This window comes from Eleutherodactylus coqui, chromosome 9, assembly GCF_035609145.1.
Source record: "Eleutherodactylus coqui strain aEleCoq1 chromosome 9, aEleCoq1.hap1, whole genome shotgun sequence".
NCBI lineage: Eukaryota > Metazoa > Chordata > Amphibia > Anura > Eleutherodactylidae > Eleutherodactylus > Eleutherodactylus coqui.
The window spans coordinates 13,599,606-13,619,438 of NC_089845.1; the positions used below are offsets into that span (position 1 = coordinate 13,599,606).

The 19,833-nt window shown below is 49.9% G+C and overlaps 1 protein-coding gene across 2 annotated transcripts in view; it reads left to right on the forward strand.

Annotated features, from left to right (window-relative positions):
• The first annotated feature begins 5,521 nt into the window (after nucleotides 1-5,521).
• GALNT12 (polypeptide N-acetylgalactosaminyltransferase 12) overlaps nucleotides 5,522-19,833 on the forward strand; it is an 84,023-nt gene continuing 69,711 nt past the window's right edge. For both annotated transcript variants that reach the window (XR_010786690.1, XM_066579132.1), the window contains exons 1-2: nucleotides 5,522-5,615; nucleotides 8,048-8,662. Coding sequence is in view for 1 of the 2 variants with exons in the window: in XM_066579132.1 (XP_066435229.1) it covers nucleotides 8,160-8,662 (503 nt within the window). In the remaining variant the exon portion in view is untranslated. The remainder of the gene's footprint in view (nucleotides 5,616-8,047; nucleotides 8,663-19,833) is intronic.

Sequence of the window (19,833 nt, forward strand, 5' to 3'; positions counted from 1 at the left end):
GTGTGCACAGACAGAGCATCCCTTAACAAAGTCGCGGATCTCCCGAGACATGCCTGGCCACCAGTAGTGTCTATAACAAAGATCCAGAGTCCCCTGAACGCCTAGATGGCCTGCGAGAACAGATAAGTGAGACTCTTCAATGACTCTAAGACGTAAGGTCTCTGGCACAATTCATCTGCCCTCCGGCACCCCCGAGGGAGAGTCCTGCTGACACTTTTGTAGATGAGGAACTAGATCAGATTCTACAGCTGCCACCACCACCCCAGGTACCAAGATATTCTCGAGAGCCACTGTCTCACTTTCCGGCAAACCGAAACTCCGTGAGAGGGCATCTGCCTTCACGTTCTTCTCCCCTGAAATATATATGTAACGACGAGGTTAAATCTGGCGAAAAACAACGCCCACCTGGCCTGATGAGCTGTGGGTCTCTTAGCACTGGTGAGATATAGCAAGTTTTTATGATCAGTGTACACAGTAATAGGATGCCTTATCCCCTCAAGATGGTGATGCCACTCTTCTAGAGACCACTTAATTGGCAATAACTCACGATTACCCACGTTGCAGTTACGTTCCGCCGAACTAAACTTCCACGAGAAGAACGCACATGGATTATACCCAGGTCTCCCGCTGACAATACAGCCCCCACCCCTACCTCAGACGCATCGACCTCAATGAAGAACGGTCGCTGCGCGTCAGGCTGTACTAGCACCAGGGCAGCAGTAAACTCCCTTTTGAGATGACTAAAAGCCTTTAGGGCCTCTTGCAACCATCTTACCATCAACCCTTCTTCGTAAGATCGGTCAGGGGTTGAGCAATAGCAGAATAATTCTTAATGAATCTACGGTAGAAATTAGGGAAACCTAAAAACTGCTGGAGAGCTTTCAGGTTATCTGGTCTGACCCATTGGGAGATCGCTGCCACTTTATCAGACTTCATTTGAATCTCCGTGGGTGAAGCCACATAACCAAGGAAAGACACTTGTTTAGTACCAAAAATGCATTTCTCCAACTTGACAAAAAGTTGGTACTCACGCAAACAGGTCAAAACCAGCCTCTGGTGCCGCACATGTAAATCCCAGTCTGGGAAGTACACCAGAATATCATCGAGATATAAGACCAAAAATATCCCCAGGAAGTCGTGGAAGACCGCGTTCATAAATCCCTGGAACACAGCGGGGGCATTACAAAGTCCAAACGCAGTCTTCCATTTACCTCCCTATTGGTGCGAAATAAATTATAAGCCCACCTTAAATCCAATTTGGAAAACCAGTAGGCCCCTACTACCTGATTCAATAAATCAGGAATCAGGGGCAAGGAGCACTGGTTCTTCACTGTAAATTTATTCAGAGCCTGATAATCCACACAAATCCTCAATGTCCCATCCTTCTTCTCTACAAAGAAGAGACCTGCCCCGGCAGGGGACCTTGACGGCCTGATATGTCGTTTGGCCAGAGACTCTGAGATATAGGACTTAAAGGGGTTGTCCCGCGCCGAAACGGGTTTTTTTTTTTTTCAACCCCCCCCCCGTTCGGCGCGAGACAACCCCGATGCAGGGAGGTAAAGAAAGCTCACCGGAGCGCTTACCTTAATCCCCGCGCTCCGGTGACTTCTCTACTCACCGCTGAAGATGGCCTCTTCCTCCGTGGACCGCAGCTCTTCTGTGCGGTCCACTGCCGATTCCAGCCTCCTGATTGGCTGGAATCGGCACGTGACGGGGCGGAGCTACACGGAGCTACACGGAGCCCCATAGAAGACTGCAGAAGACCCGGACTGCGCAAGCGCGGCTAATTTGGCCATCGGAGGCCAAAAATTAGTCGGCTCCATGGAGACGAGGACGCTAGCAACGGAGCAGGTAAGTATAAAACTTTTTATAACTTCTGTATGGCTCATAATTAATGCACAATGTACATTACAAAGTGCATTATTATGGCCATACAGAAGTGTATAGACCCACTTGCTGCCTCGGGACATCTCCTTTAAGGGCTTCGTGCTCACGCCCAAACAAATTTAAAATGGCTCCCTATCCTTGTGATGGTACAACAGGACTAGGGTTATTCACTCCCTTGGTTCAACCCATGCATAAGAGTCTTCAACAAGTATTGCTCTGTAACCCTTGGGTAGTCTTATTTCTGATCTTAGCCTGGTGGTATACAAATTACACGGATAGATCACCCACTTGGTTAGATTGCTATTCTATACCCCATTTTTATGTTTTTATACAAAGGGTGTAGTTTATGTATAGCTGGTGTTCGCACTGTTTCTTGTACATTAGAATTTCCCAATAGGGATAAAAGTATGTGAATCTAGACTTGGTCACACATTCGGGGCTTCAGATCCTGAAATAGTTTTGTGCATATGAATCCAGGTACCCCTTTTCGAGTCTAAACGTTCCCAATGAATAGGTAAAAGACTCCAGGTTTGAACAGCCTACCATCAAGGCTGGAGGCTCTGCTAGGTCCTCTATTTATTTTACTATTGTGTGCTCTATGTTCCAAATTAAATCAGCTGAGAACTTATTCCATAGATTTCTATAGGGTTTTCCCTAAGGTAAATGCCATCAGTGGCTGCTCTGTGAAGGATGACAGTCTACACCACACATGTCAAACATAAGGCCCATGGGCCAAATCCTGCCCACCGCCTTATTTTATGTGGCCCACCAGCCATGCAGCAACCTAGCAGGCATTCCACTCACCCAGTCTGCAGCTCAGGACTGGTGATGACCGTGCAGAGTCTTGCATATCCCCCTGTGCACTCCTTGATGCCCCCCTGTGCACTCTTGTGTGTGTCCCCCTGTGCACTCTTGGATGTCCCCCTGCGCACTCTTGTGTGTGTTCCCCTGTGCACTCTTGTATATCTCCCTGTGCACTATTCTGTGTCCCCCTGTGCACTCTTCTGTGTCCCGCTGTGCACTCTTTGATGTTCCCCTGTGCACTCTTGGATGTCCTGTGTGCACTCTTGTGTGTCCCCCCTGTGCACTCTTGTGTGTGTTCCCCTATGCACTCTTGGATATCCCCCTGTGCACTCTTGCGTGTCACCCTGTGCACTCTTGGATGTCCCCCTGTGCACTCTTCTGTGTTCCCCTGTGCACTCTTCTGTGTTCCCCTGTACACTCTTCTGTGTCCCCCTGTGCACTCTTTGATGTTCCCCTGTACACTCTTGGATGTCCTGTGTGCATTTTTGTGTGTCCCCCCTGTGCACTCTTGGATGTCCTCTTGTGCACTCTTGTGTGTGTCCCCCTGTACACTCTTGGATATCCCCCTGTGTACTCTTGGATGTCCCCCTGTGCACTCTTGGATGTCCCCCTGTGCACTCTTGTGTGTCTCCTCCCTTGTGCACTCTTGGATATCCCCCTGTGCACTCCTTGATGTTCCCCTGTGCACTCCTTGATGTTCCCCTGTGCACTCTTGGATGTTCCCCTGTGCACTCTTGGGTGTCCCCCTGTGCATTCTTGGGTGTCCCCCTGTGCATTCTTGGGTGTCCCCCTGTGCACTCTTGCGTGTCGCCCTGTGCACTCTTGCGTGTCGCCCTGTGCACTCTTGGATGTCCCCCTGTGCAGTCTTGGATGTCCCCCGGTGCAGTCTTCTGTGTTCCCCTGTGCACTCTTGTGTGTCCCCCTGTGCACTCTTTGATGTTCCCCTGTACACTCTTGGATGTTCCCCTGCACACTCTTGGATGTCCTGTGTGCATTTTTGTGTGTCCCCCCTGTGCACTCTTGGATGTCCCCTTGTGCACTCTTGTGTGTGTCCCCCTGTACACTCTTGGATATCCCCCTGTGCACTCTTGTGTGTTCCCCCTGTGTACTCTTGGATGTCCCCCTGTGCACTCTTGGATGTCCCCCTGTGCACTCTTGGATGTCCCCCTGTGCACTCTTGTGTGTCTCCTCCCCTGTGCAGTCTTGTGTGTTTCCTCCCCTGTGCACTCTTGGATATCCCCCTGTGCACTCCTTGATGTCCCCCTGTGCACTCTTGGATGTCCCCCTGTGCATTCTTGGGTGTCCCCCTCTGCACTCTTGTGTGTCCCCCGTGCACTTTTGGATGTCCCCCTGTGCACTCTTGGGTGTTCCCCTGTACACTCTTGGATGTCCTGTGTCCACTTTTGTGTGCCCCCCCTGTGTACTCTTAGATGTCGCCCTGTGCACTCTTGGATATCCCCCTATGCACTCCTTGGTGTCCCCCTGTGCACTCTTTGATGTCCCCGTGTGCACTCTTTGATGTCCCGGGGGGAATCGTATGTGTCCAATTGTGCACTCTTGGGTGTCCCCCTGTGCATTCTTGTGTGTCCCCCTCTGCACTCTTGTGTGTCCCCCTCTGCACTCTTGTGTGTCCCCCTCTGCACTCTTGTGTGTCCCCCATGCACTTTTGGATGTCCCCCTGTGCACTCTTGGGTGTCTCCTTCCCTGTGCACTCTTGGATATCCCCCTCTGCACTCTTGGATGTCCCCCTGTGCACTCTTGTGTGTGTCCCTGTGCACTCTTGTGTGTCGCCCTGTGCACTCTTGGATGTCCCCCTGTGCACTCTTGGATGTCCCCCTGTGTACTCTCGGATGTCCCCCTCTGCACTCTTGTATGTCCCCCTGTGCACTCTTGTGTGTCTCCTCCCCTGTGCACTCTTGGATATCCACCTGTGCACTCCTTGATGTCCCCCTGTGCACTCTTGTGTGTGTCCCTGTGCACTCTTGGATGTCCCCCTGTGCACTCTTGTGTGTCCCCCTGTGCACTCTTGTGTGTCCCCCTGTGCACTCTTGTGTGTCCCCCTGTGCACTCTTGTGTGTCCCCCTGTGCACTCTTGTGTGTCCCCCTGTGCACTCTTGTGTGTCCCCCTGTGCACTCTTGTGTGTCCCCCTGTGCACTCTTGTGTGTCCCCCTGTGCACTCTTGTGTGTCCCCCTGTGCACTCTTGTGTGTCGCCCTGTGCACTCTTGTGTGTCGCCCTGTGCACTCTTGTGTGTCGCCCTGTGCACTCTTGTGTGTCGCCCTGTGCACTCTTGTGTGTCGCCCTGTGCACTCTTGTGTGTCGCCCTGTGCACTCTTGTGTGTCCCCCTCTGCACTCTTGTGTGTCCCCCTCTGCACTCTTGTGTGTCCCCCTCTGCACTCTTGTGTGTCCCTTGTGTGTCCCCCTCTGCACTCTTGTGTGTCCCCCCTGTACACTCGTGCCCCCCCCCCCCCCTGCACTCTTGTGTGTCCCCCTGTGCACTTTTGTATGTTACCCTGTGCATTCTTGTGTGTCCCCCTGTGCACTCTTCGGTCTCCTCGCATGCACTCTTGGGTTTGGGGTTCTGTCCCGCATACTTCACGGCGCGCAGGTAGGGCCGCCCCGACAGTTACAGGACGGGGGCTGTGGGTGCCCCCTGTCATTGTGGAGCAGAGCCGTGCATGCCGCAGCACGAGCCCCGGAGCGCCGCAGGTTACACGCTCTTTACTTGCTGATTTCTACAAGTTCCTAAAAAGTGAAGTTCGGGAGAGCAGAGAAGACGGTCATCTAGGGGCGGGGCAAGGTGGGGGCGTGGTCAGAAGAGTAAGGTGACAGAAGGAACAGGAAGACGTGGAGAAGTGCTGATCTGGGAAGTGCGAGAATCACCGCAGCTCCGGGACACGTCGGATCCTACAAATACAGAGAGGTGGGGGTAGATACTGCTGAATGAGTACAGAGAATGGGAGACAGATACTTCTGGATAAGTACAGAGAGTGGGGGCAGATACGGCTGGATGAGTACAGAGAGGTGGGGGCAGATACTTCTGGATGAGTTCAGAGAGGTGGGGGCAGATACTTCTGGATGAGTTCAGAGAGGTGGGGGCAGATACTTCTGGATGAGTACAGAGAGGTGGGGGGCAGATACTTCTGGATATCTGCAGAGAGGTGGGGGCAGATACTTCTGGATGAGTGCAGGCAGGTGGGGGGCAGATACTTCTGGATGAGTGCAGACAGGTGGGGGGCAGATACTTCTGGATGAGTACAGAGAGTGGGGGCAGATACTTCTGGATGAGTACAGAGAGTGGGGGCAGATACTTCTGGATATCTGCAGAGAGGTGGGGGCAGATACTTCTGGATGAGTGAAGACAGGTGGGGGGCAGATACTTCTGGATGACTACAGAGGGTGGGGGGCAGATACTTCTGGATGACTACAGAGGGGTGGGGCAGATACTTCTGGATGACTACAGAGGGGTGGGGCAGATACTTCTGGATGACTACAGAGGGTGGGGGGCAGATACTTCTGGATGACTACAGAGAGTGGGGGCAGATACTTCTGGATGACTACAGAGAGTGGGGGCAGATACTTCTGGATGACTACAGAGAGTGGGGGCAGATACTTCTGGATGACTACAGAGAGTGGGGGCAGATACTTCTGGATGACTACAGAGAGTGGGGGCAGATACTTCTGGATGAGTGCAGACAGGTGGGGGCAGATACTTCTGGATGAGTACAGAGTGTGGGGGCAGATACTTCTGGATGAGTAGAGAGAGTGGGGGCAGATACGTCTGGATATCTGCAGAGAGGTGGGGGCAGATACTTCTGGATGAGTGCAGACAGGTGGGGGGCAGATACTTCTGGATGACTACAGAGGGTGGGGGGCAGATACTTCTGGATGACTACAGAGAGTGGGGGCAGATACTTCTGGATGAGTGCAGAGAGGTGGGGGGCAGATACTTCTGGATGAGTGCAGACAGGTGGCGGGGGGCAGATACGTCTGGATGAGTGCAGACAGGTGGCGGGGGGCAGATACGTCTGGATGAGTGCAGACAGGTGGGGGGGCAGATACTTCTGGATGAGTACAGAGAGGTGGGGGCAGATACTTCTGGATGAGTGCAGAGAGTAGGTGGCAGATACTTCTGGATGAGTACAGAGAGGTGGGGGCAGATACTTCTGGATGAGTTCAGAGAGGTGGGGGGACATACTGCTGAATTAGTACAGAGAGTGGGGGCAGATACGTCTGGATGAGTGCAGAGTGTGTGTGTGGTGGTGGTGGTGGTGGGGGATACTTCTAGATGAGTCCAGAGAGTGGGGGCAGATACTTGTGAATAAGTCCAGAGAGAGGGGGGCAGATACTTCTAGATGAGTGCAGAAAGGTGGGGGGCAGATACTTCTAGATGAGTGCAGAAAGGTGGGGGGCAGATACTGCGGAATGAGTACAGAGAGCGGAGGGCAGATACTTCTGGATGAGTGCAGAGAGTGGGGGGGGGCAGATACTTCTAGATGAGTCCAGAGAGTGTGGGACAGATACTTCTAGATTAGTGCAGACAGGTGGGGGCCAGATACTTCTGGATGAGTGCAGAGAGTTGGGGCCAGATACTTCTGGATGAGTGCAGAGAGTTGGGGCCAGATACTTCTGGATGAGTGCAGAGAGTTGGGGCCAGATACTTCTGGATGAGTGCAGAGAGTGGGGGCCAGATACTTCTGGATGAGTGCAGAGAGTGGGGGCCAGATACTTCTGGATGAGTGCAGACAGGTGGGGGCCAGATACTTCTGGATGAGTGCAGACAGGTGGCGGGCAGATACTTCTGGATGAGTGCAGAGAGTGGGGGGCAGATACTTCTGGATGAGTGCAGAGAGTGGGGGGCAGATACTTCTGGATGAGTGCAGAGAGTGGGGGGCAGATACTTCTGGATGAGTGCAGAGAGTGGGGGGCAGATACTTCTGGATGAGTGCAGAGAGTGGGGGGCAGATACGTCTGGATGAGCGTCTTCTGCCTCTTTGCAGAGTAGCTGGATTGCACTTTTCTACATATCTGTGACGTGAGAAGGAAAGGTAGATGACTGCTCTGCTGAGGAAAGTTTGATTTTGCAATTTCCGTCTAGCCTCATTTGATGGGGCATGTAATTGCCACTTTAATAGAACTTTAAGGATTGCAGGACATTGGCTGGTGCAGGATTATGCCAAGCACCAGTGAGAAAAGTTCCTAAGATTGTTTTAGAAAAGAATTTAGACCTGGTTAGTAGTGGGATAAGCCAGATCCGCACTTGGGGTACATGTTTGTGTAAAGCCTTCTGTTTTATTACCGGGAAGCCTCTGAGTGGGCTATTACTGACGGTTATTTGTTCTATCATCTATCTAGAGTTACTACTTTGCACCAATACCGGATATGTCCTGCTGCAATTGACTTTCTATGTAGTCAACCTTCAGTTCCCTGGGTAGGACCGATGCACTAAACTATAGCTGAAACATAAATGCAAAAAAAGATCAAAAATCACTGGCACATACAGATAACAGCTCCTCATATTCTTGCTCAAGCAGTGAGTGTGACTGGGATCCGAACAATGAGGAGACGTGGACTGGTAGCTGCTTGGCAGCCTTACAGGAGAAGGAAGGGTCTTTGTTTCCTGGCTGCTGTTGCTTGCATGTTGATCTTCAGTTATATGTTACTGATTAAAGAAGAGGAAGATGGTAATACTCAAAAGTCAGAGAATCTGAGAGCCGAGGAGCATCATGAACGTAGAGAAGCAGCCGTCAATCAGAATGAACTAGACTATGAGCAGCTGAAGCGGCCAGTCTATGAAAAACCTCCAGTGGACCTACATGCTTTGGGAGAGTTTGGGCGTCCAGTGAAACTCAATCTACAAGGGGAAGAAAAGAGGCTGGAAGAGGAAAGTATCAACAAACATCAGATAAACATCTACGTCAGTGACAAGATCTCATTACATCGCTGTCTAGACGAGAGATGGAATCCAATGTAAGTCCAAATTAACCAATGAAATGTTAGTGAAGCCTCCATAAAGCCTACTTAGATATCAGTGATAACTTCCCTCTGTAGCTGTCATTTGACTCATCAGTTTAAATGCTTTTATTCTTCATTTCCAGAATATATTCTCTGCTATTACACATTTTTCCTGTGACGGAAACAACTTCTAAATGCAGGACCTCTCTCGTTTTACAGACTCCTAAACCTCTCCCTCTTGGCATGGCTTTCCTGTGATTTCTAGATACATGCTGTAGGCCTTGAGGTGTTACTTCTCTAACAATTTCTATGCAATCTAGATGGAATACCAGCCAGCTTGTCCATTTACACATCCTATTTGTTGAGTATAGCGCAGTTTATATGTGTAAAGATGCAGTCACACCTGCTTTAGGCCGCCTGCACACGGGCGGAAATCCCGCGGCGGGATGCATAGGAGTGCATTACAATACGCACTCCTATGCAGACGGCCGCGGTTTGGCCGCGCGATATCTCGTGCGGCAAACAAACCGCGGCATGTCCTGTTTTTGTGCGAGGCTCGCAGAGCCTCGCACAGAAACGTCACTTACCCGGCCACCGGCTCCGGTCTGCGCATGCGCCGGCTGCCCGGCAGCCGGCACATGAAAGAGCCGGGGCCGCCGGGCGCGGGTGAGTACGCGCTCGTCTCTGCAGGCGCTCGGGTCGGGTCTCGCGGCGAGAATTCTCGCCGCCAGATCCGACCCGCTCGTCTGCAGGCGGCCTTAGGCTTTTACTCAGAATTTTGTTTCTCTGTACCATTTTTGGAGCTAAAAAAAACTGAATTAAAACAAATAAATGCCTCCCCCCTGCCCCGCCGCCCCGGTGATTTCAGTGGGTTTTCAGAAAAACAACTTTCAGGCCTTCTACAGAGAATGATGAACTGTTGGATCATGTGAAACCGAATGCTAATCATTCAGTGTAAGCACTACCAGCAACTGAATGATAATTCATTCACTTATTGTTCATCATTCAGTATTTGCAGCAATCGGCTCGTGTAAACAGGCAGTCAATCATGTATGAACGACTGCCTGTTTACTGTGAATGGAGGCGGGTGGAAGCGATCTTTTGTCTGTTATGCCTCCATTCAGTGAATGATTATCGCTCCTGTGTGAAAGCATAGGAATGATAATTGTCGGGACGACTTTAGGATGCTTAAGCTAATGTAAAAGGACCCTTATACTACATTGTGTTCCAAAGTTGCTTGGGGTAACTGCACCTGTTTCTGCACCTCCGTTGGATTTACTGACAGCAGCATCCAAAGGGTTAACAGCTAGAATCGGAATTACCTTCCATCTTGGCCATTGAAGCCAGGTGTCAAGTGTCAAAGACAGCTGACACCCGCTGTGTATGGAGGAGGCTTGGCTCCTGAGCCCGCTCCATACACTGAAAGCAGTGATGTTCAGAAGGAGTTAAACGGTCTACAATTTGCACCTCATGTGCTAGAAGTCTACATTTCCATGATGATACTTCTTAAAGGGGTTGTCCCACCGGTCAACTTTGGATACAAACGAAATTGCGGAAAGGCAAACGTCACTCCTCAATGGGCGCAACCAGATGCAGACCACGGCTGAATGTGGCAAAGGTGATGCTCGGCAAAAACAGCAAAGCATATAAAACGTCCGCTGCTGGGATTAGCAGCTATTGGCATGGTGATTGTCCTGATACTGACGCAGACCGCCACAACGTATTGGTCAGACAGGAAGCCCGATGCATTACAAGGATAAATGGGAGCTGTAGGACTAAATGACCCAAATGAATTACATCCCTTTTATAATCTATTTAAATTTATGGTCTTGTTTGCTGTTTGCACTGTTGTGGTGTTGCCATGGTAACAACCTGACGTTTGTATTAAACCAACATCTTGACGTGGTAAAAGGCTTAGAGAAAGAGTCAGTTGACATGAAACAGCCTTCATGTATTGCACTGTGTCCTCCTGCTTTATGTCCTTTCTACATGTAATCAAGTAATTGTTGCGTTTAGTGGTGAGCGTTGCCTACTCACTGCTCCAGTTTGAAGCCATTATTAAACTTTGCACTTCTTTGTTAGATTTCGAAAAACATTGCATTTTTAAAAGAATTCCAATGAAAAAATTGTTTTTGTATCTATGTTTACCAAGAGTGTCCACCTGATTTGTCCAGTGGGCATGTGTGACCACCAGCACTGGACACATCAGGTGGACACTCTGGGCATATGTGACCACCAGCAGTAGACACATCAGGTGGACACTCTGGGCATGTGTGAGCACCAACAGTGTCATCTGATGTGTCTAGTGCTGGTGGTCATGCATGCTCAGAGTGTCCACCTAATGTGTCCAGTGCTGGTGGTCACACATGCCCAGAGTGTCAATCTGATGTGTCTAGTGCTGGTGGTCACACATGCCCAGAGTGTCCATCTGATGTGTCCAGTGCTCGTGGTCACAGATGCCCAGAGTGTCCACCTGATGTGTCCAGTGCTGGTGCTCACACATGCTCGGAGTGTCCACCTGATGTGTCCAGTGCTGGTGCTCACACATGCTCGGAGTGTCCACCTGATGTGTCCAGTGCTGGTGCTCACACATGCTCGGAGTGTCCACCTGATGTGTCCAGTGCTGGTGGTCCCACATGCTCGGAGTGTCCAACTGATGTGTCCAGTGCTGGTGGTCCCACATGCTCGGAGTGTCCAACTGATGTGTCCAGTGCTGGTGGTCACACATGCTCAGTGTCCATCTGATGTGTCCAGTGCTGGTGGTCAGACATGCTCACTGTGTCCACCTGATGTGTCTAGTGCTGGTGGTCACACATGCCCAGAATGTCCATCTGATGTGTCCAGTACTGGTGGTCACACATGCCCAGAGTGTCAATCTGATGTGTCTTCTGCTGGTGGTCATACATGCTCAATGTCCACCTGATGTGTCCAGTGCTCGTGGTCACACATGCCTGGAGTGTCCACCTGATGTGTCCAGTGCTCGTGGTCACACATGCCTGGAGTGTCCACCTGATGTGTCCATTGCTGGTGGTCACAAATACTTAGTGTCCACCGGATGTGTCTAATGCGGGTGGTCACACATGCTCAGTGTCCACCTAATCATCACATATGCTCGTAGTGTCCACCTGATTTGTCTACTGCTGGTGGTCACACATGCCCAGAGTGTCAATCTGATGTGTCCAGTGCTGGTGGTCACACATGCCCAGAGTGTCCATTTGATGTGTGCAGTGCTGGTAGTCACACTGCCCAGAGTGTCCATTTGATGTGTGCAGTGCTGGTGGTCACACATGCCCAGAGTGTCCATTTGATGTGTGCAGTGCTGGTGGTCACACATGACCAGAGTGTCCATCTGATATGTCCAGTGTTGGTGACACATGCTTTGAGTGTCCACCTGATTTGTCTACTGCTCGTGGTCACACATGCTCAATGTCTACCTGATGTGTCCAGTGCTGGTGGTCACACATGCCTGGAGTATCCACGTGATTTGTCCATTGCTGGTGGTCACAAATACTTAGTGTCCACCTGATGTGTCCAATGCTGGTGGACATACAAGCCCAGGGTGTCCATCTGATGTGTCTAATGCGGGTGGTCACACATGCTCAATGTCCACCTGATGTGTCCAGTGCTGGTGGTCACACATGCCTGGAGTGTCCACGTGATGTGTCCAGTGCTGGTGGTCCCACATGCTCGGAGTGTCCACCTGATGTGTCCAGTGCTGGTGGACATACAAGCCCAGGGTGTCCATCTGATGTGTCTAATGCGGGTGGTCACACATGCTCAGTGTCCAGTGCTGATCATCACATATGCTCATAGTGTCCACCTGATTTGTCTACTGCTGGTGGTCACACATGCCCAGAGTGTCAATCTGATGTGTCCAGTGCTGGTGGTCACACATGCCCAGAGTGTCCATTTGATGTGTGCAGTGTTGGTGACACATGCTTTGAGTGTCCACCTGATTTGTCTACTGCTGGTGGTCACACATGCCCAGAGTGTCAATCTGATGTGTCCAGTGCTGGTATCACACATACTCAGTGTCCACCTGATGTGTCTAGTGCTGGTGGTCATGCATGCTCAGAGTGTCACCCTAATGTGTCCAGTGCTGGTGGTCACACATGCCCAGAGTGTCCACCTGATGTGTCCAGTGCTCGTGGTCACACATGCTCGATGTGTCCATTGCTGGTATCACACATACTCAGTGTCCATCTGATGTGTCCAGTGCTGGTAGTCACACATAGTCAGTGTCCTCCTGATGTGTCCAGTGCTGGTGGTCACATATGCTCGGAGTGTCCACCTGATGTGTGCAGTGCTGGTGGTCACACATGCCCAGAGTGTCCACCTGATGTGTCCAGTGCTCGTGGTCACACATGCTTGGAGTGTCCATCTGATGTGTCCATTGCTGGTATCACACATACTCAGTGTCCATCTGATGTGTCCAGTGCTGGTAGTCACACATAGTCAGTGTCCACCTGATGTGTCCAGTGCTGGTGGTCACATATGCTCGGAGTGTCCACCTGATGTGTGCAGTGCTGGTGGTCACACATGCCCAGAGTGTCAATCTGAGTGTCCAGTGCTCGTGGTCACACATGCCCAGAGTGTCCACCTGATGTGTCCAGTGCTGGTAGTCACACATGCTCGGAGTGTCCATCTGATGTGTCCAGTGCTGGTAGTCACACATGCTCGGAGTGTCCATCTGATGTGTCCAGTGCTGGTATCACACATACTCAGTGTCCACCTGATGTGTCCAGTGCTGGTTTTCACACATGCTCGGAGTGTCCAACTGATGTGTCCAGTGCTGGTGGTCCCACATGCTCGGAGTGTCCAACTGATGTGTCCAGTGCTGGTGGTCACACATGCTCAGTGTCCATCTGATTTGTCCAGTGCTGGTGGTCACACATGCTCAGTGTCCACCTGATGTGCCCAGACTGGTGGTCACACATGCTCAGTGTCCACCTGATGTGTCCAGTGCTGGTGGTCACACATGCTCAGTTAGTCAGTCCCACTGTCCAGATCCTCTTTTCTCCCCTGCATTCAGCACATTAGATGGATGTTGTGAAAGGGAATCAAATGAAATTCGGAGGTGTCATAACAAGTACCCGCAGCATGGAGATGCATGAGCATTTAGAATTGTTCCAATTACAAGATTGTTGTGTTTTGTGAAATCTTACAGATGTAATACTTAGTCGTGGACGTCCTCTTTAACTACTGACACTGCGGCACTTACAAATCCACAGTGCAAAATCTCACAGTGGCATCAATAAGTCCTTAAAGGGGAGGTCTCGCGAAAGCAAGTGGGGGTATACACTTCTGTATGGCCATATAAATGCACTTTGTAATATACATCGTGCATTAAATATGAGCCATACAGAAGTTATTCCACTTACCTGTTCCGTTGCTAGCGCCCTCGTCTCCATGGTTCCGTCTAAATTCGCTGGCAGCTTGCTTTTTTAGACGCGCTTGCGCAGTCCGGTCTTCTCCTTTCAGCACGAGCCGCTTCAGTGTGCTCCCCGCTACAGCTCTTCTGCGCATGCGCAGACGAGCTGTCACTGCTCGGGAGCGCGCTGGAGCGGCCATTCTGTACCATCCTCTGTTAGAGGAAGGTGCAGAAACTGGAGCTGCCCAGCGGAGAAGCCCAGCCCAGCTGTCCCGAGAAGCCGCCCAGGTAAGTGATGGGTCGGGGGGTGATCTTCACTAACAGGTGAAGGTCCAGGGCCACAGCGGTAGGCCCCGGAGCCCAGCGCTGGGCCGAGGGGGCCTTCGTCTGTCAGGGTCTAGCGCTGGGGAGCCGGGGCGGTAGCGCTGGGGAGCCGGGTCAGCGTGGGGGGGCCGGGGGCTGCGCCCGGTTACCTGCTGCCTGGCGGTGGGTGACTGGTCGGCCGTGTTCACTCCAGGGGTCCGGTCGGCGGCTGCGGGGCGTCGTGTTGTCATGGAGACACAGCTGGCAGCGTCTCGGGAGCGCGCACGTCGGGCTACAGCAAGCGACGGGAAAAAAGCCGGCGGCCATCTTGGGGAAACTTTTATAAGTTGCTGAAACGCTGGAACGGTAAGTACAAACCAGCTAGAAAAGTCATTTACAGGGGGGCTTAGTAATGTATGCTTAATTAGGGGGACTGGGCAAAAAAAAAAATTCACTGCTTCCTCGAGACATCTCCTTTAACGCCCAAAAACTGACCTCCAAATTGACACTGATGTAGGTGCAGATAGATCGAACTTGAAGGGAGGCGGCGGCCCCCCAAAATGTGGCATTGGTGTGTGGCCCGCACTGAGTCCACCTCTTTCTTCAACAATGTTTCCATGTGGATTGTTGTTTGTGAAGTTATGGATTCCTGGATTTATTAGACTTTATGAATATGAATGTGATATATGTGCATATGAAGAGTGTATTTGCAAGAAGAAAAGTATCTAGCGCGCATTACGTCAGTACCGTCCTTCATAATATCAGACATTTTATTTATTCTTTCAAGATTTTAAAATAATTTTCTGTTGACGATGAAGACTACAGAGCAGAACCTACAATTAAAGAATTCTGCGACTTCGTGTAAAGTAAATATTGCCTGGGACAGGTAATGTCCAGGCTGCTCCCCTGTACAAGTAATCTTATGCAGGATCACGCTTTCACATTCACAAGATTAATACAACAGACCACTGTAGGCCCCCTGCACACGGCAGAGCTGTGCAGCGGATGGTCCACACGGCGAGCAGTCTGGCATACGCAGTTCTGATTTCTTTTGAACTCCTGCTTTTATAAATAGATGATGGCAGAGATCTCTGTACTGACCCCTGATATATTATACATAGTTATTAGAGCACCCCCTTGTTACAGTCCTGGGTATAAGAGATGATGGGAGAGATCTCTGTACTGACCCCTGATATATCTATACATAGTTATTAGAGCGCCCCCTTGTTACAGTCCTGGGTATAATAGATGATGGGAGAGAGCTCTGTACTGACCCCTGATATATTATACATAGTTATTAGAGCGCGCCCTTCTTACAGTCCTGGGTATAACAGATGATGGCAGAGATCTCTGTACTGACCCCTGATATACTATACATAGTTATTAGAGCGCCCCCTTGTTACAGTCCTGGGTATAATAGATGATGGCAGAGATCTTTGTACTGACCCCTGATATATTATACATAGTGTGAGGGATTAGCGTTTAGGATCGGTAGCAACCTGGGCATAAGCAGTCAGAGACAGTGACACTTGCGATAAAGTCTTTAGTCCAGGCTTTGCCTGGGTTTATTTCCAAGCAAAGGAACCGAAATAGAGGCCTTAACATCAGGCAAACCCAAAGTAAATCCTGCTCGTCTGAGCACTTACTATACAGGTAGCGTCCCTGTCTACACAGTGGTAACAAAATGGCTCCTGCACACAGCCGGGCAGGACTCTCAGACCTGCAGAGGTCTCGGCTCTCTCAGCCCACACGCTGGGCTAGCCGGGCTCCCTGCTCCACGGGGCCCCCTCTCTGGCTCTCAGCCAGACGCTCTCTCTGGCTCTCAGCCAGACGCTCTCTCTGGCTCTCAGCCAGACGCTCTCTCTGGCTCTCAGCCAGACGCTCTCTCTGGCTCTCAGCCAGACGCTCTCTCTGGCTCTCAGCCAGACGCTCTCTCTGGCTCTCAGCCAGACGCTCTCTCTGGCTCTCAGCCAGACGCTCTCTCTGGCTCTCAGCCAGACGCTCTCTCTGGCTCTCAGCCAGACGCTCTCTCTGGCTCTCAGCCAGACGCTCTCTCTGGCTCTCAGCCAGACGCTCTCTCTGGCTCTCAGCCAGACGCTCTCTCTGGCTCTCAGCCAGACGCTCTCTCTGGCTCTCAGCCAGACGCTCTCTCTGGCTCTCAGCCAGACGCTCTTCCTAGGCCCTGTAGGCCCAGGCTTTATATGGCCTGGTACCAGCCCCACCTGGTACGTGGGAGTGACCATCCCACCCTTCACTTTGGTCACTCCAGAAAAACCGTCCCGGATTATGTGGCTTGGAGCCACCTACTCACTACAACGTGTCAGTAACCTAATGTTACTGACACCATACTGCCGGCTTCCTCCACCGAGCCCAGGCTGCTCGGTGGCACGTACCTGGCCAAGTGCTCCCCAAAGCCTCATAGGAGAGCATCCTAGGCGAAATATATATGCCCTCCAGCACTTTGCCGGTCACCTTCTCACAATAGTTATTAGAGCGCCCCCTTGTTACAGTCCTGGGTATAATAGATGATGGGAGAGATCTCTGTACTGACCCCTGATATATCTATACATAGTTCTTAGAGCGCCCCCTCGTCACAGTCCTGGGTATAATAGATAATGGGAGAGATCTCTGTACTAACCCCTGATATATCTATACATAGTTATTAGAGCGCTGCCTTGTTACAGGGCTGGTTTTAATAGATGATGAGGTAGATCTCTGTACTGACCCTGATATATCTATACATAGTTATTAGAGCGCCCCCTTGTTATAGTCCGGGGTATAAATAGATGATGGTAGATCTCTGTACTGACCCCTGATATAGCTATACGTAGTTATTAGAGCGCCCCCTTGTTACAGTCCTGAGTGTAATAGTTGATGGGAAGGATCTCTGTACTGACCCCTGATATATTATACATAGTTATTAGAGTGCCCCCTTGTTACAGTGGTGGGTATAATAGATGATGGGAGAGATCTCAGTACTGTCTCTGATTTCTAAACTAAATAACTCCAATTTTGATGACCTCTCTGGTCAGTGTAGTCTACAAATTCCATTTATTAACTTAGTTGCCCATCTTTAAGCCGGCTGAAGCTCTAATATGTCCTTCCTGAGTACCGGTTCCCCAAACTGTCCACAGTATTCCATGTGTGGTCTGACCAATGACTTGTAAAGAGGAAGAACAATGTTCTCATCATGCGCCCCTACACCTCTTTTGATGCACCCCATGATCCTATTTGCCTTGGCAGCAGTTAAGCCTATAGTTTGTGAATGATCATGGAAACGATTGTGTAATGGTGGCATATACATGCAGTTTTCCCTGTGGATGTAAGCGCATGGACAGCATATAGTCTGCGCGGAAGAAAGTTCGCAAGCAAGGAAAGACATCAGAAAGTGGCCAAGAACCCTGGAAACCCCCATCTTTTGCTCAGGCGACTTTCCCATGTGCTGTCCTGGTGAGACGGGATACTTCAGGATGGGATTCTGCCCTCTCGGCTGGGCTGATTCTAGACTACTTTTTTTGGAAGTAGTATAAAGTACTGTTTATAAAGAAACAAACAGTTATTCTTGTGACGAGCCCAGAAGAACAAGCGAAGGTTGCAGACCGTCTGGATGGTGTGCTGCTCCCCAGCTTCTGTCCTGCATGGTCTACTCACAAATTCCTGCTTTGTTTATTCCATTTGCTTCTGGTCTCCTAGCAACCTGTGTCCGAATCCACGTCCATACTGAATGTTAATTGTGTATGCACTGTAGATCGAAGTATCCATAGAGATCGATGGAGCTTATGCGCATGGAATTTCTGGTAAAGTAGGGCATGCTGCAATTTGTCTTCCATTCTGCAAGTGTGAGCGAACCAGCGAAGGCCAATTCATTTCAGTGCTCCCATATTACCGCGTATCATACGCTTGAATGGCGATCACGGAATCCGCTATTGAACTCCGCTCGTGTGAGACCCCTTCTTAAACCTCATTTGCCACTTTTCTGCCCCTAACTCATCCAGATCCTCTTGCTAGCGGGCATAATGGTTTTTCTCGTGATGTAAAGGACAAGATGTAAGAAGTGATTAACCCCTTCCGCTCCAGGACGTAAATGTCGGGGTATGTATGCAGAGAGGTCGCTGGGCGACCTCTCTGCATACAGCGCGGGCGTCAGCTGTTTACTACAGCTGACACCCGCAGGCAATAGCTGCAATCAGCCGATCTCAGCTATTAACCCTTTAAATTCCCCGAACGATGTTCGGGGGTCCCGCACAGCCCCCCCACGGTGTGATTGGGGGAGACATGCGGGTGTCATGGCTGCCGGGGGCCTTCTGAAAGACCCCAGGGCTGCCTTGAGAGACTGCCTATCAAGCCATTCCTGTGGGGTGGCTTGATAGGCTGCCTGTCAGAATGCAGTATGACGTAATGCTATATCATTACGTCATACTGCATTAGCGATTAAAGCGTCACTGGTTGTAGTCCCCCAGGGGGACTTAAAAATAAAGTAAAAAAAGATCAATAAGTTTTTTTTAATTGTAAAAAAAGTGATTAAAGTTTAAATCACCCCCCCTCCACCATATCTGTAATTAAAAAATCTAAATCATAAAATAAAAATACATATTTGGTATCACTGCGTCCATTAAAGTCCAGTCTATCAAAGCAGCACATTATTTACCCCGCACGGTGAACGCCGTCCGAAAAAAAAAAAATAAAAATAACACCAGAAATGCACTTTTTCAGTCTCCCAGAAAAAAACGCAATAAAAAGCGATCAAAAAAATCGCATGTATTCCGAATTAGTACTAACAGAAAATACAGGACATCCTGCAAAAAATGAGCCCTCGCTGAACTACTTCGACGGAAAAATTAAAAAGTTATTGCGCGCACAAGATGACCGCAGAAAATCATTGAAAAAAATTAAATGTCTGGAAAAAAAAAAGTAGTATAGTAAAAAAAAAAAAAAACTCTACAAGTTTGGTATCGTAGTAATCGTACTGACCCATAGAATAAAGTTATCATGTCGTTTGTGTTGCAGTTTGTGCTCTGTAGAAACAAGACGCACTGAAAGATGGCGGAATGTCCTTTTTTTTTTCATTTTACTCCACTTAGAATTTTTTAAAAGTTTTTTTGTACATTGTAATGGTGCTATTTAAAGTACCATATAAACTACAACTCATCCCGCAAAAAACAAGCCTTCATACAGTGACGTTGATGGATAAATGAAGGGGGGGGGGGAGGAAAAAACGAAAATGGGGAAAAAAAAAGGCCTGTGTCATGAAGGGGTTAATAGAAGCATTCTGATGACATTGCATGTTTGGAAAGTTTAATAAAGTGCATTGTGAATCAAACGCCTAGAAGGGGTGGCTGGAGGGGTTTATTGGGTGAATATACCTTTTTTTGCTGTCTTAGTACAACTCCTAGCTCCTGGCATATTTTTACTAACTTAGTTAACCCCTTTAAAAACGGTTAAATTATAGATATGAAACTATTTGCTTAAAGTGTACCTAACTTTCTAGATTACTTTTCAGAGTAAGCTGCCA